General features: G+C 37.9%; 1 protein-coding gene across 1 annotated transcript in view; it reads right to left on the minus strand.

The window, feature by feature from the left end:
• The window catches only part of PI15 (peptidase inhibitor 15), a 30,226-nt gene extending 17,510 nt beyond the window's left edge, over positions 1-12,716 (minus strand). The window contains exons 1-2 of the mRNA XM_054019679.1: positions 12,567-12,716; positions 11,656-11,997 (exon numbers count right to left, since the gene is read on the minus strand). Coding sequence (XP_053875654.1) covers positions 11,656-11,928 — 273 coding nt within the window. The 5' untranslated portion in view covers positions 11,929-11,997; positions 12,567-12,716. The remainder of the gene's footprint in view (positions 1-11,655; positions 11,998-12,566) is intronic.
• Positions 12,717-14,306: the final 1,590 nt, after the last annotated feature.

The following is a 14,306-nucleotide window of genomic DNA, read 5'->3' on the forward strand; positions in this document are numbered from 1 at the left end:
TGAGCGTTCCATATAAACAGGATCACAGCCTAACTTTCGGTCTGGATGGCAAAAGAGAAATGTGTATACAATTTCAGGCTGGGTATGCAGAAGTATCTTATCAGAGCAGGGAAGCAGTAAGGTATTGATGAGACCACCCCTAAAATACTGTGTTTCTTTTGATTAGTTTTCAGTCAACAGTGCAAGTTGCTAGCAGTTGTGAAACATAAAATAAGGCATAATTCTTGCACTGAAGAGCTTGCAATCTAAGACAAAGACAAAAGGTAGGGAAAATAGCACCAGCATTTAGTAAAGGGGTCCAGGTGATGAATGGCCATGTCATGATAGTACACTTTTAAACAAATATTATCAGTCAGATCCTCAGATGATATAAATGAGCATAGCTGCAATGCAGTCTTGCCCGATATTTTTGCCACTTGCCAATAATAGTTAGACAGTTTCTTGTAGGAGTCACAGTGGAAGTGATTTCTCCAAAGGGATTTGACTGTTGAGAGGTAATGGCCTCATGAACCAAACCAGGGACGTTTCTACATGTTAGTTGAAATTCATGGATGAAATCCTAACCTTGTTGAAATCAATGGGACTTTTACTCCTGGCTTTAGTGAGGCCAGAATTTCATCCCTGTTTTTTTAACTCTCTTCAAGCAAGAAGTACAGTAAATCCTATCATTCCCATCAAGTACAGCAAACAGCAGAGGAAAGTGTAAAACATACTGCTAATAATGAATGAACTGTGAGAAGTGAAACTAGTACTCTTTCATAAGGATTTTTCAATATAGTTTGCTAACAAACAACCTCCATTCCTGAGGTGTTTGTAACTCTGAGGTTCCACTATAACTTCCATAGTGCCAAATTTGTAGCTGTTAACAGCATCCTGTCACACTATGAAACAAATATCTTTGAGACAAGGAAAAACAATGTATTTTCTAACTTTGCTCGGGCTGTCTGCAGTCAGAAGTCCTCCATCACCATTGCTTTCACAAAATCTAATGCAAGCTTGCTAAAGGGCTGCTGAATTATACTATAAATATGTTTCAATTTCTAGCTATATTGTATTTATTTCTTGGTAATTTCTCAAGAGCAAACTGCACCTTTTAAAATGGTCTCTACACAAAATTACTTCTGTTTTATTAGTGAACTAAAATATTGAATGTGCTTATTCTTAAATACACTATTGCACTTGGCAGCAGCTGTTCAGGACAGTTTGAACATGCAAGCTTTGCTAAGGGCATTTGTGGATGATGAATGTGCAATGTCAAGATTAAATTATACTGACTAAAACAAAACAAATTTAAAAATCAACATTCTCCATTTTTCTGAGCATGCTATTGGGATATATCAAACTTTAATGACTCAGATTTTATTAGCATGATGAGACCACATACAATTTTCACTCTGTACATACACTACAGCAGTTTTCTTTTGCATTCATTGAGTTCCTGCTGTCTGAATACTCAATTTCAATAGAATTAATGTCACCTCTTTTTTTAGGTTTGCTTTTTTGGAGGAGTACTTACTGGTTTCAGTGTAGAGCAGGCTAAGGTCCCACTGTAACCTATCTTGAAATGACACATTATGCATTTATCACTGGATTAAAAGTTAAGCATTCATCTAGGGCTTGTCTACGTGAATATTTATTTTTTGACAAGCTGGAGTGTGAATCTACCCTGTGCTAACCTCCCATGCACTAACTATCCATGTGGATCCTGCTGATGCACACTAACAGTTTGGGAGTGCACTTAATCTACTCCCATTTCAAAGGAGGGTCTAATTCAGCACCTATTGATATCAATGGCAACTTCAGTGGGGGCAAAATGAAGTCCATGATTGTATTCCCTCATTATATTCAGTCATCATGGAAAAGTGGGGTCAGGTAGAGTTAACAAGGACAGCTAAATATTTCAGCTTAAATGCTCTCAGCAATACAATATGCAAACCATACTGATGTTTAAACTGCCACTGTCAGATGTCAGAGTTAGCATCCCATTAAACTATATGGAGCAATTCCTTTCAGAACTGTTGTTTCAGTTTGTCTGTTTTTGGAATTCCTGGTGGCTCATGAACCACACAGCATCAAGACATCCTGAAGACTTTTGTAACTAGAAGGGCTAGAAATACACACACACTCTATGTATACTTAATGGAAGCTTAAAATCTGTGCAGATTGAAGGGTCTACAATAGAAGTGCCCATGTGTGAGCATTGGTTTAGTCCCAGTCACAGCTCCAGAGGAGCTGGAGTTGATATACAGACCTCAGTCCCTGAATAGCACTGGAAGAAGCATGGGGCTCTTCACATCACTCCCCATCAACTTCTCTAGGCAGCTTAGAATGGTACTGACCAGTTCTGGAGGCAGCTGCATTCAGCCTCACAGTCTGATAACCTAACACAAGTCAAAAGGGAAAAATGGTAGAGAACTTTGAACCTCAGACTGATGCATGGAAGACACCACTCTCAACTTGAAGAAAATAAACAGGCAATCCCACACCTCTGTGTGTATGTGCAAATATTGCTTTTAAATGTTATACTAGAGTATATTTATTTGACTCTATTTCTACTGACACAAGTGATTGTTTCCTCCCTGTCATGAAAAATTATCAAAATTCCATCACTGGATAATCTTGTTCCAGAGGAAAAATCCATAGCCACTCCATAAATCAATCACTCACTAATGAAGTAATTTTCTACCACATCTCTTTAATGCATTGTCAGAAAAACAAAGAAAAGAAGATGCATAATTTTAACCACCCATATTGCCCCATACTCACTGAGATTTATGATCTGACTTTTAAATTCTACAAGACGTGTTGTGATTTTTTTTTTCCCCCGGGGAAAGAAATTGCTACTTTATTCCAAATACACCAGCAAGGTCTGTCAACAGTTTACTATATTTCTTATGCTTAGGAGTGTCGTTACAATCTTCTTTTTAGTGGCTTACTCTGAAAGTGGACTACAGTAGGTGCAGTTAGAAAAACTTCTTTTAGCTTTTTACAGGACAGTAAAATAGCATTGATTCTGGCAGTATTCCCTATTTTTGAGACAATGAATAGTTCCTTAAACCAATAATACCTATTTATAGTTGAAATGGTGTTTTTAAAGCCAGCTCTTTAACTATGTCTATTGTGTAGAAGTGATATTTTAGAAAGAATTACCGATTTTGGTGATTGAATGGAACCAAGTATTCCAGCAAATATATAAATGGGCCTCAGAATTCTGAGTTTGTGAGAAGTCAGACTCAAGATCCATAAATAAAATAATTTTGGTTTTGGTTTTCTGACAAAAAAAAAATTTTTTTTCAAGGAAATCAGTCACTTTCAGTGAAATAATTTCCTTTAGTTGAAAACCCATTTGTCTGTTGGAAAAAAAGTTTTGATGGAAAATTTTTGAGCAGGCCCAATGTTTATATCTCAATGCTCCCTTACTATGATGTGTGAAAAGGGAAGAGAGGAGGTACAGAATTCTTCTCTCCTACAAAGGGGAGAAGGTTGTCAGGGGCAGCAGGAGGTGCTGGAAAGGTAAGAGGGTATCATGTGGAAAGGAACAAATCAGGCAAGGTATTCCGTGATAGTATCGGCACTTCTCTCATGCGCCCATATATTTCTGCATAATTTGCGCTTTCATTTAAAACATTTAAGTTTCTAGCCCTTATAATCACAAATAAAATGTTATCAACATGAGTAAGTGTAGTGCTGTCTTCCTGAATCTGCTAAGAGACAGGTACCTTAACTGGCCAATTCATATTAATGGGATGTTAACTCTGAAAGATAATGATAATGATTTAAATGACATTAATATTAAGCTGATGATCATTTTAGGAGACACATTCAGCTACTCTGGAATACTGGGAAGATCTTAGGTTTATGGGAAAAGTACAGAGTTTAGCCACACTTCCCCCTGTTTTGATGCTGGTCCCATGTTGGTATGAGCTCTTAATCGTTCCTTGTACAGATAATAAACTTGCCTAAATAGAGATATATTTTAATTTGACAATTTAAATATTTCACTTCAATGTAAACTTTGGAGTAGAGAGTCTTTCATGTGTAGTTGTATACATACCTGAAACCTTACTTGCACGTGCATACTTACAGCATCAGATCGCAAATAAAATGTGGAGATAAGTAATTGTGAGGCCATTTGTACCCTAAGAAATTAGGCTGACCCAGCTACGTTGCTCAGGGTTGTGAAAAACCCGCACCCCTGAGCAATGTTGTAAAGTTGACCTAACCCCCAGCATAGACAGTGCTAGGTCAACGGAAGAATTCTTCCAAGAGCTTACCAACTCTTGGGGAAATGGACTAACTACAGCAACAGAAGAACCCTTCCTGTTGCTGTAGTGAATGTCTATGGTGCTATAGTAATTTAAGTGTTGACATAGCCATATTGTCATGCAAATATAAGCAACATCCTCTTGGTTATTAACATGCATATTCCTTTTATATTTGTGTCCTCATTTACATTATAGACTCATAGACTCATAGACATTAAGGTCAGAAGGGACCATTATGATCATCTGGTCTGACCCCCTGCATGCTGCAGGCCGCAAGACCCTTCCCTGTACTCTACCGTTGAAGTCCCCAGTCCTGTGTTTTAGTGACTTCAATCGGCTGAGACCCTCCTGCTAGTGATCCCTGCCCCATGCTGCGGAGGAAGGCGAAAAACCTCCAGAGGCTCAGCCAATCTACCCTGGAGGAAAATTCCTTCCCGACCCCAAATATGGCGATCAGTAATACCCCGAGCATATAGGCAAGAGTCTCTAGCCTGACCCTTGTTGGCCATTATGTTGTTCATGTACCATTGCTTGGTTTTCCTTGGCTACTATGTTTTATCATTAAACCATTCCCTCCATAAACTTATCCAACTTAATCTTAAAACCAGACAGGTCCGGTTTATATTCATGGCTGCTGATGGATTTTTCTTTTCAGTTAACAAACAAAAACCAAACCACCACGATGGCCCAAAGAGAAAATGGCAGGTAAGACCCTACTTTTACTGATGGTTCATCAAAACCATTAAATTTTTACATCGAACTTCCCATTTTATTTCTCACAATACATACATTTTTTCTTATTTATTCAACTGGCTGTGCAGATCAGAAATACTTCTTCATAAAAAGTTAAAGCCTAGAGAAGGAGAAAATCCTTTGCAAAAAGACCTCTCTGTGACAAAAAAAAAAAAAAAAATGGGGAATGGGAGGGGGAAATGGGATGACTGAGGAATGAAATCCTGGCCTCAATTGGCCAGGCTGTCTGTTTTGTTCTTATATAGGTTCTTTTACCATGCTCATCACTGTAGCATCTGAGTGCCTTCCTGGGGTGCATTAAGCAATGCGACTGCAAATCTGTCACGTGTTGTCTGTACAGCTAGAGTACAGCTACACATGTAATCATGGGGAGGAATAGCAAAAGTGGCCTGCTGCTGTCCCATTATGAAGGGCTTTGTCCAAGGTGATTCACTCAGTGTACAGATCCCAACTGGCCATGCTGGTACCCTCTATGGAGACCTACCACATTATGCAGAGAGATGCAGAATTTCCCTGCACAGCTTCTCTGCTGGCCCCTCTGTACAGTGGACCTGTAGCTTTTTAAATGTTTTCAGGTATTTTGTGGACATGTAGGACCCCCCAGTATTTGGCCCTAAGCTTAATAAAACAACCACCATTCCTTCTGCTTGCATGCCTTTTTAGCAGGGTGATTGAAAGTGCCTCCTCTCTTCTCCCTTATTCTTTCAGTACATACTGTGTGATGAAAACATATGAGCTCATTGGAATTTATATAGACAGATTTGGCAAGCTTTATATATTTATTTGGGCTGTGAGATCATTTAGATTCAAGGCTGACTCTCTCTAAGAATAAGAATAGTTTCTTTGCTCTCAGCTGCCACCTGTTAGAAATGTTACTATGCATACTGTAACTAATTAGTGCCTAGTGTGTGTCTAAATCCTGCCTTAATATGTGCAGCACAAATTTGAAAATGTAGATAGAAATTCAAAAAGTCCACTTTGCAAAGAAAAAATCCTGATTTATCACACAAGGCCACCTGTAAGATGTAGTTCTCTTTTGGATATTATTGCAAATAAATATGAACAAACAGGTTCACATAAAATAACCCAAAGGGAAATTGTTCTGAGTTTCAAAGACGGTTAGCATTTTAAAATATATAACACAGCTCTGAGCTTCTAGTAAGCAGAAATGCTGAAATACTACAAGGAGGATGGGTTGCCAGCCCTCCAGGATTGTCCTGGAGTCTCCAGGAATTAAAGATTAATCTTTAATTAAAGATTATGTCATGTGATGAAACTTCCAGAAATATGTCCAACCAAAACTGGCAACCCTACAAGAGGGTCACTTCTATGGTATTCATTCCCAGCATGACCAGAATCAGATGTCTTAGAAATCTCACAAAAAGCCTGCTGTCATGAGACTTCAAGCCAGTTTGCAGATTCAAGAGGTATAGATAAGTTTTATATAAATATCTACATTTTTGGGTACCTATTCAGTCCAAACCTATACTCCTAACTGTTTCAGGTTTGCCCATCACTAATGGCCAAATAGTTTTCTTTCAGTTCTCTGTTTTTCTTATCTTTAGAACCAGCCCTTAAAACAGTAAAAAGCAAAGAAAGAAAAGCAGTAGGCTGACAAATTTAATAGTAATAAGTTCCTTTCATATGTTATTATTTGTGTATCTTTTGGGAAAGTCAAGTGAAAGAGTTACAAACCTTAAAATATTCAGTGTTTTCCTAACCTACTCCAAGACTCATTTTACTTGGCATGATTTTACTCAGGAAGAGGTACCAAGGGGATCTAACTTTATCCAACTGATGATCATACTGATAATTTGCCAAGAGCCTGAAGGAAGAGTCAGTTGAAATCTTTCATCTGAAATATTTTCAGACAGAAATGTATTTTATTCAAGAACAAAAATGTTAAAGGAAATTTTGTTTCTTTCAAAATTATCCTTTTATATGAACAACCTGAAACTTTTCGAATTTTGATATACCAAAAACTGATGGTTCTTGGTTTTTCATTAAAAAAAAAAATCAGAGAATAAAATTTCTTCCATTTACTTTGAAAATTTTCATGGAAAATACTTACCATTTATATAACGAGTAATCTCAACTTCTAAAGGAAATATTTAGGTTAGACATTTGGAAAAAATTTCTAATGCTAATGTAGCCCCTATTTCTTTTTCTGATTTCATGGTGTTTGGCCAAAAACATTTCACAGGTTATACCAAGGTAAATTATTTGCTAAGAGATGTTACTGAGACATCATCACTATGTTCAAGCCATATGTGTTCAATGCAGAAGACAGTTCTGCAAGGGGTTGGAGCAGACTGTATGGACTAAGAGATCCTGTCCAACCCATTATATATGACTCTTAAAGGAGTTTATCCTACAGTTCTTACCAGAATAGTTGATTTCAATGCACATGAGCAAAGGCAAACAGCTCAAGAAACAAAACATCGAAAAGAAACTAGTACCTTGACACCTGCAGCAGCACTAGTTGCATAATGTTAATGTGGCAAAGTATATAAACAGCAAGGCATTTTTATCAGCAGTGCCAGAGTGCTGGAGGACAAACCAAGTAAACTCACTTTGTTGTTTTATGATGAAAGGCTTTCAGGTGTCAAATAAGCCTCTTTAATGTGCTTGGAATGGTAAGCAAAATTGCTTCAATCTATTTGACCTATCCACCACCCAGTGTGTACTTCAAGAGTAACTGAATGGCTAGGAATGTTTATACAGAGACTTTCACCTTTAGCTCTCTAGTTTTAATCCAACTAATAGTATTTGGAAGTTATGACCATCTAATGGATGCTTATGGCCTCTCTGAAATGAATTTGTGAGCTTATTACTGCTCTTGGTGAACTTGAAGATGCTTTCTAAATACACACAGGGTGAGGTATCAGTTGAAAACTAGTAACTTGCTGGTCATTAATATCATGGTGAAATGCATGTAGCAACATTTTAGGCAAAGTTATTAATTCCCCCTGTATGATATTGTTACAAATGCACACAGCCCTGAGTAGGAAAAAGTTGTTAAACAGGTCTTTCCTAAGCAAAGGAATGTATGTTTACCTATAGAATCAAAACTAGGGCCAAATAGATTAATTGATTTTAATCATCTGTTTGTGGTGTTGCTATAGCCATGTTGGTCCCAGAATATGAGAGAGACAAGGTAGGTGAGGAAATATATTTTATTGGACCAACTTCTGTTGATGAAAGAGACAAACTATTGAGCTATATAGACCTGAAAATCAGCTCTGTGGAGCTTGAAAGCTTGTCTCTGTCACCAACAGAAGTTGGTCCAATAAAAAATATTACATCACACACCTTAGCTCTCTCTTTAACACTCTGCATCAGATATCGCTTAATACAATAGGTCTAATTCTTTTCTTGCTTTCCCTGGTGTAAAACAAGAGTAACTCCTTTGAAATCAATGGAGTTACACTTGTTTAAAACCCATATAAGCAGAGGAAAATCAGGTCTCAAATAATAATGTCAAATAACTCAAACCTTTAGTGCGAGGAACTCCAGTTTGCCAATGCAAAATCCAAATAAAAACGTTAAGACCAGAATGTGTTTCACATTTATAATATGTCTGAGACTGATGTGTGGCAACAATAAAAAATATATCCCCTTGTTCTTATCAATTTGGCTATCAAATTAAATGTGTCATGGAATCTCAAGAGGTCTGGCAATAAGCAATTTGTCTACCATATACAAATCTTGTGCATTCTTGGCCTTTCCTTATATCAGTAGTATAGCCAAAAGAAGCCCTGTAAACGTAAGAATTTAAGACAACATGTGTCTCAGCACAGGAGATGGCATAATGCCCAATGGGCTCAAAATATTACTAAATGTAGAGACTGCATGGGAGGCTGAACAGACTTGGGGTCAGAAGCAGATGTTAAAGGAGACAAGCATGCATGGGGGGAGGGGCAAAGAATTGGAGTATGGGGTCCAGGTTCCTGTGCTAAATCCTAAACTCTATCAATAGAAGGGAGTGGAAAGGAGTAAGAGTATAAGGCATTTCTGAGGGGAAAAAAAGGATGCAATCAGGGGGAAAGAGCAGAACGTGATTTGCATGGACAGTGGGGGAAAAAAACAAGGCGAGACAACATATTTCTTTTTTTTTTCCAAACCAGTTTTCCCATCCCTATTTTAATGTACTCTATGACAAGATCCTCTTTCAGCTTGCCTAACAAGATGTCTACTCAATGCACTGAAACAGCATCCTCAGCTACTTCAAAGTTCTCCTGCACCTGACATGCTTTTTCCTCATTGTAAGGTGACTAAGACAATGATTTAGGAAGACTAGTTTCACAACTAGCTGTGCCCTTTTGCAGACACCTCAGGGTAGGATGACATCATTCTGTGAATGTTCAGCATGATACATTTGGTCTGTTGGCAATGACAATATGTCCCAAATATTATATGGGGGAATGGATATTGAGTGTCAGAACTTCATAAATGTAACAGAGACCTGATGTTCCCAGCAGCACATTACTGATGAAATTATACATACTGAAATTTCATGAAGAAATTACATGGAGGACTCACGATGGAATCCAAGCTTTCCATAAGACTCCAATACAATGCTTTTGGGTGAGGGACAGCTAGGTGAATTATTGGTAGTGCCTTGAGCTACAACTTGCAGATCTAACTGAATTGTAATCTCTAGTCCTTTTGCCCAAGTTCTCTGAACTCTGAAGGAGGAAACAATGGAACACATCACTGCCATTGTGACCCTTGCTGACTAATTAAAACAGGAAGCAGTGCTTCAGAGGAGGCCTAGTTCTTGTCTTGGTTGCTACTGAACTGGCTGATGCTCAAAGCAGCACAGATACACCTGCTGGATGGCTGATTGCAAGATATTCTACAGTGAGGAGGGCAAGAAAGGGAGTAAAACGTAGCTTGTCATGAATTTCTGCCCTACTGCCAATGGCAGGATCTTGGTTCTTTGTCAAACCTGTCAGGTCTAAAGGTTACCACAGAAGCCCAGCAGAAAGCCCAATAATATGTAATGAAGCCCTAGCAGTTTCTGGGAGGTGTTAATTCATGCAAATAAATTAAATGAATGGAGTCATCTTCCTCTTTCCTGCTCTTCACAATTTCTTTACTTTCGTCTTGTGAATTATTCTTTTACAAAACTCTTGAGGATATGAATTTTTTTCCTGACATTGCTTTTGAAGCAAATTTCAGCTGGTTCCATTGCAGTCAATTGCACCATACATTTCCAAAAGACACAAGGCAAAGGGAGGGGGAGGCTAGACGGCCCTTCTCCCAGACATCACAGTGAAGTTTATTTATACAGAATCAATAGAAACCATCAGTCACAGAATTCAGTAATTAAAAGGCTGATTGAGCTTGACTTTTGACCTTCTTATTTTTTTCTGCCTTTGACCTTTCCACTTAACCAAACTTCAAACTCAATCTCCATCACAGACACAAGCCCTGATGCTGCAAGGTTCGGTGCACACTCAGCTCTCTGAGATGCCCTTGGGAGATACTCAGCATGTTGCATGATCAAACCCAGATTTAGGTAACATCTGTGACAGAGAGAAGTCCAAATTGTTAGTCATTAGCTACTAAAGGGGAGGAGTTTGTCAACCCCTTTTTCTGCATGTCATGTTAGTGGTGTCATGTTTCTTAAATCTGTTAACCAGCTGTTGTCATCTGAGATGTTCCTGTGTGAATATTTAAGTGAATATTATACTCCATATACAAAATTTGATTGCCCTTTAAAAACAATGTGAATTCCTTGCTTGGTAAGTAAAAGGACTTCTGCTTAACTGGCCTATTTTTAATTTTAGAGTACTAAAGTATGCATGCATTGAAAGTTGAAACACATATTACAAATACGCTGGCTGAGCAGTTATTTCAATGACAAAGCATTAAATCATAATGAGGAAATAACTAATGTGTTCAGTTAGCATACTGTAGGAACAGATATTTCCCAGAAAGAACTTCAGCCAATAAAGGGAAAAAATACGTAGGGATATCATGCGCACTGATTTCTGAGTAAATCCAACATGTTTAGAGAAACATTTTAAACAAGTACTGTATCTGACAGAGAAATAAAACCATTATATGAATACAAAATATGCATGCAAAATAAAAACCATGATCACCTGACAAATCAATCTCTGCAAATAATATATGTGGAAGAGACTAGCAATGTTCATGGGATGCATTTTTTTTAAATACACCAGTGTTATAACCTAGTGTTCTCCCTAGTAATTCAGAAATGGAACTATTAATAATTAGGATCTTAACCACTTGGTTTAGATGCTAATTATTTAAAAGCAGATTGTATACCCCTTACTTACCCTCTGAGCAGTGACTCACATGAGTAACCCTACTGACTCAAATCCCATTGACTTTATTGGAACTACTTGTGAGAGTAAATGTTCACCAGGGTGAGTAAAGGGTTCACAATCTGGCTCTTAGCTCTTATTAATTATTCATTATAATACTTCAGTTAAAAAAAAACTTTATAGTAAAGCCATGCAATGGTTACAAATCATTTGTCTACTGAGCTAAAAAATGTTGGCTTGGCTCTGGAAAATGAAATCACTGATTTATAGTCTCTTACATTTTCCAGCAGATCTAATGAAACGTTATTCCCCTCAGAAGTAAACGAAAATCCACTTACCATATACTCCATGTTTGAAGCAGGTGGAAAGACTTTGCCTCTGACTTGATTATGATAATCAAGGATGGCAATCATGTCATTCTGTGAAATGTACCGCTTCCGCCTGACTTTGGGGATTTTTGCAGAGTCCAAGTGAGCTGCCAAAGCTGCTTCAATGTCAGTGAAATTTTTGTTTGAGGGGAATAGGTCAGTGGAATTGGGTAATGCTATTGCACTTGTTTCAAAGAGAATGAAAAATAAGAAGGCACAACTGATTGCAGAGATTACTGTCATTTTAGGGCCAAGGGAGGAAGATAGGCCACAGGGTTGCTCAGCTTTAAGACAGGAGAGCAGAGGGCAGATCTGTGGAAGAAAAGGTGTCAAAAGATGTGATTCTATACACAAATTTATGGCTTGATAGAAAAAAGGAACCTTTTTCCCCCCTAAGATCAAAAGGTTTTTTTTCTTTCACAACTTGTTAAATCTCTGATACAAAGCAATCTAGAGCTATTCCTTCATAACACAGTGTATGAAAGTGAACCTTAATATGAACTTTTAAAAACTAAGGTCAAATAAAGTGCCATCATATCTGGACTGCCATAATCACAGATACACTTTCTGCACAATGACTGTACTAATACACACCATCAATTTGTACTACACACCATACTCCTTGTTCTAACTGGGCAGACTGCAAGGAATCTCACAGAATTTTATTTACTGGGGATGAAAAATACATTCCAGGGCATGTCTTTTACTGCTTGCACTCATGGCTCTGATAATGCCTCACATACAAACTAACAGGCAAAGAACATAAAAAAAGCATGAAAATAGGACATCTTAGTAATAATATTCAAATCTTACTCCAGCAAAATGTGATGAACAGTAATAAAAATGCATGCAAAGCAAACTTATTGAGTTGAATGGCTTACCTCTGTGTAATACCAAAAATCAGTACAGTATACTGTGATCCCAATTTATACAGCTCTTTCTTATGCTGTAGTGTGAACCATTGTAATGAGGATTGTGTCTTATTACAAACCCTCAAAAAACAAAAGTCTGCTAGTTTTGAAGCTGCTGGCTACAGGAGCTACTAACAGCTTTTATATATTACAGTCTGTATGATCCAGAAAGGGCAGTCTCTAAGTCTCTTCCTAGCCAAAATGGGAGGGGAGGAGTTTTGCACAGAACACACAATGATTGGGTGGCATCTTTTTAATGTAGGTGGTTAAGATATTGTGTCATACCCACAGCTGCTATACAACAAAGAAGCAAAAGACAAACTTCTTTTTTTATCAGTACTGCCTACCTTTTCTCTTACAGTTCCCCCCCCCCCCCATTTGATTAAATTCATCTTGATTTCCTAATACTATTTTATGGTGATAATGGGAGGTATATATGTTTTGTTTTAAAACAACAGTATTCAAGTAACAAGCAATACAATTTATATAGGCAATGACTGGGTATAAGGTAGTGACCTGGTAACTCAGACAACATACAAAGTGAGTGCTCAGAATAGTCCATGGGAATATCTTTAAAGAGTAGTTTCTCACTGAGCTATGCTAGTGGGCTTACAGAGCATGCAAGCAGCAGCATAAAAGAAGTGTTTAGTTCATTCATTGTGGAGTGCACCAGACACTCAAAGCCCTGCTCCTTCTCGCTCACTCTTTTGCTCTGGCTTTCTCTCTCCCTCTCTCTTACACCTACAAGTTCCAAAGCAAGGATCAACAAAGCTTATAACTAACAAATAGGTCAGTTACCTGAATGTCTGCCTCTGAGAAACTACAGAAACAGCATGACTAAGAGTGAGAGAGGGCCAGGGAACCATCTGTTTCAGATTTAATAGTATATACATTGGAATTATTTAGGCACAGAATGGTTCAGCCACTCATACAGCAAAGCTGAGGGCACAATACTGAGGCCATGAAGAATGTAACAGCAGCAGCAGCCAGTGGCTAGCAGCCAGCAGTCAGATATTAGGGGGCTAGGGATTGGAGCACATTCAGTTTCAGGCTGAACGAGTTGCCAGGAGTAGGAAATTTGGGGCACTCTGTAAGACAAGGCCCCTCAAAGTATTTTGTGATGTCATAAACAAGATGTGGAATATTCACAGGACATGGGGAACGGAAACACTTTCAAAAGAGGACTCAACATTAGTTTATACACCATACATTATCACTTACTGAGTTTGCTAGTGCACTAGTTTGCAGTATTTCACTACATGAATTTGTAGCCAGGAAGTGTGATCCAATGGTCAATTCATGGGACTGGAAGCCAAGACTTTTAGGCTCTATCAGGAAAGCTGTGTGTGTGGTCTACACAAAGTCATTTAATTTCTCTGTGCCGTATGTACAATAGTCCTTCACAGACATGTTGTAAGACTCACATATCTGGCTTTTGTTGATGCACTTTGCAATTAAAGGTGTTATGTAAGGATAAGGTGTATTATTATTATTATTCTAATAGTGTTATTATGTATGCCCAAATTGTCCAACACTGGTGCCTAAATTGTACCCACAAAATATTCATATGGATGACGAAACAAGAAATTTTGAACACCGGCATATTCTGTGTGTATGATATTGGATAATTTGTTCCATTTAATTTTCTCCCCTATGTAAATAAAGTGCATATTTGTGTATATTACTGATAAGTAACTCATCTCCTTGTTT

The sequence above is a fragment of the Malaclemys terrapin genome, chromosome 2 (assembly GCF_027887155.1).
Source record: "Malaclemys terrapin pileata isolate rMalTer1 chromosome 2, rMalTer1.hap1, whole genome shotgun sequence".
Lineage (NCBI taxonomy): Eukaryota > Metazoa > Chordata > Testudines > Emydidae > Malaclemys > Malaclemys terrapin.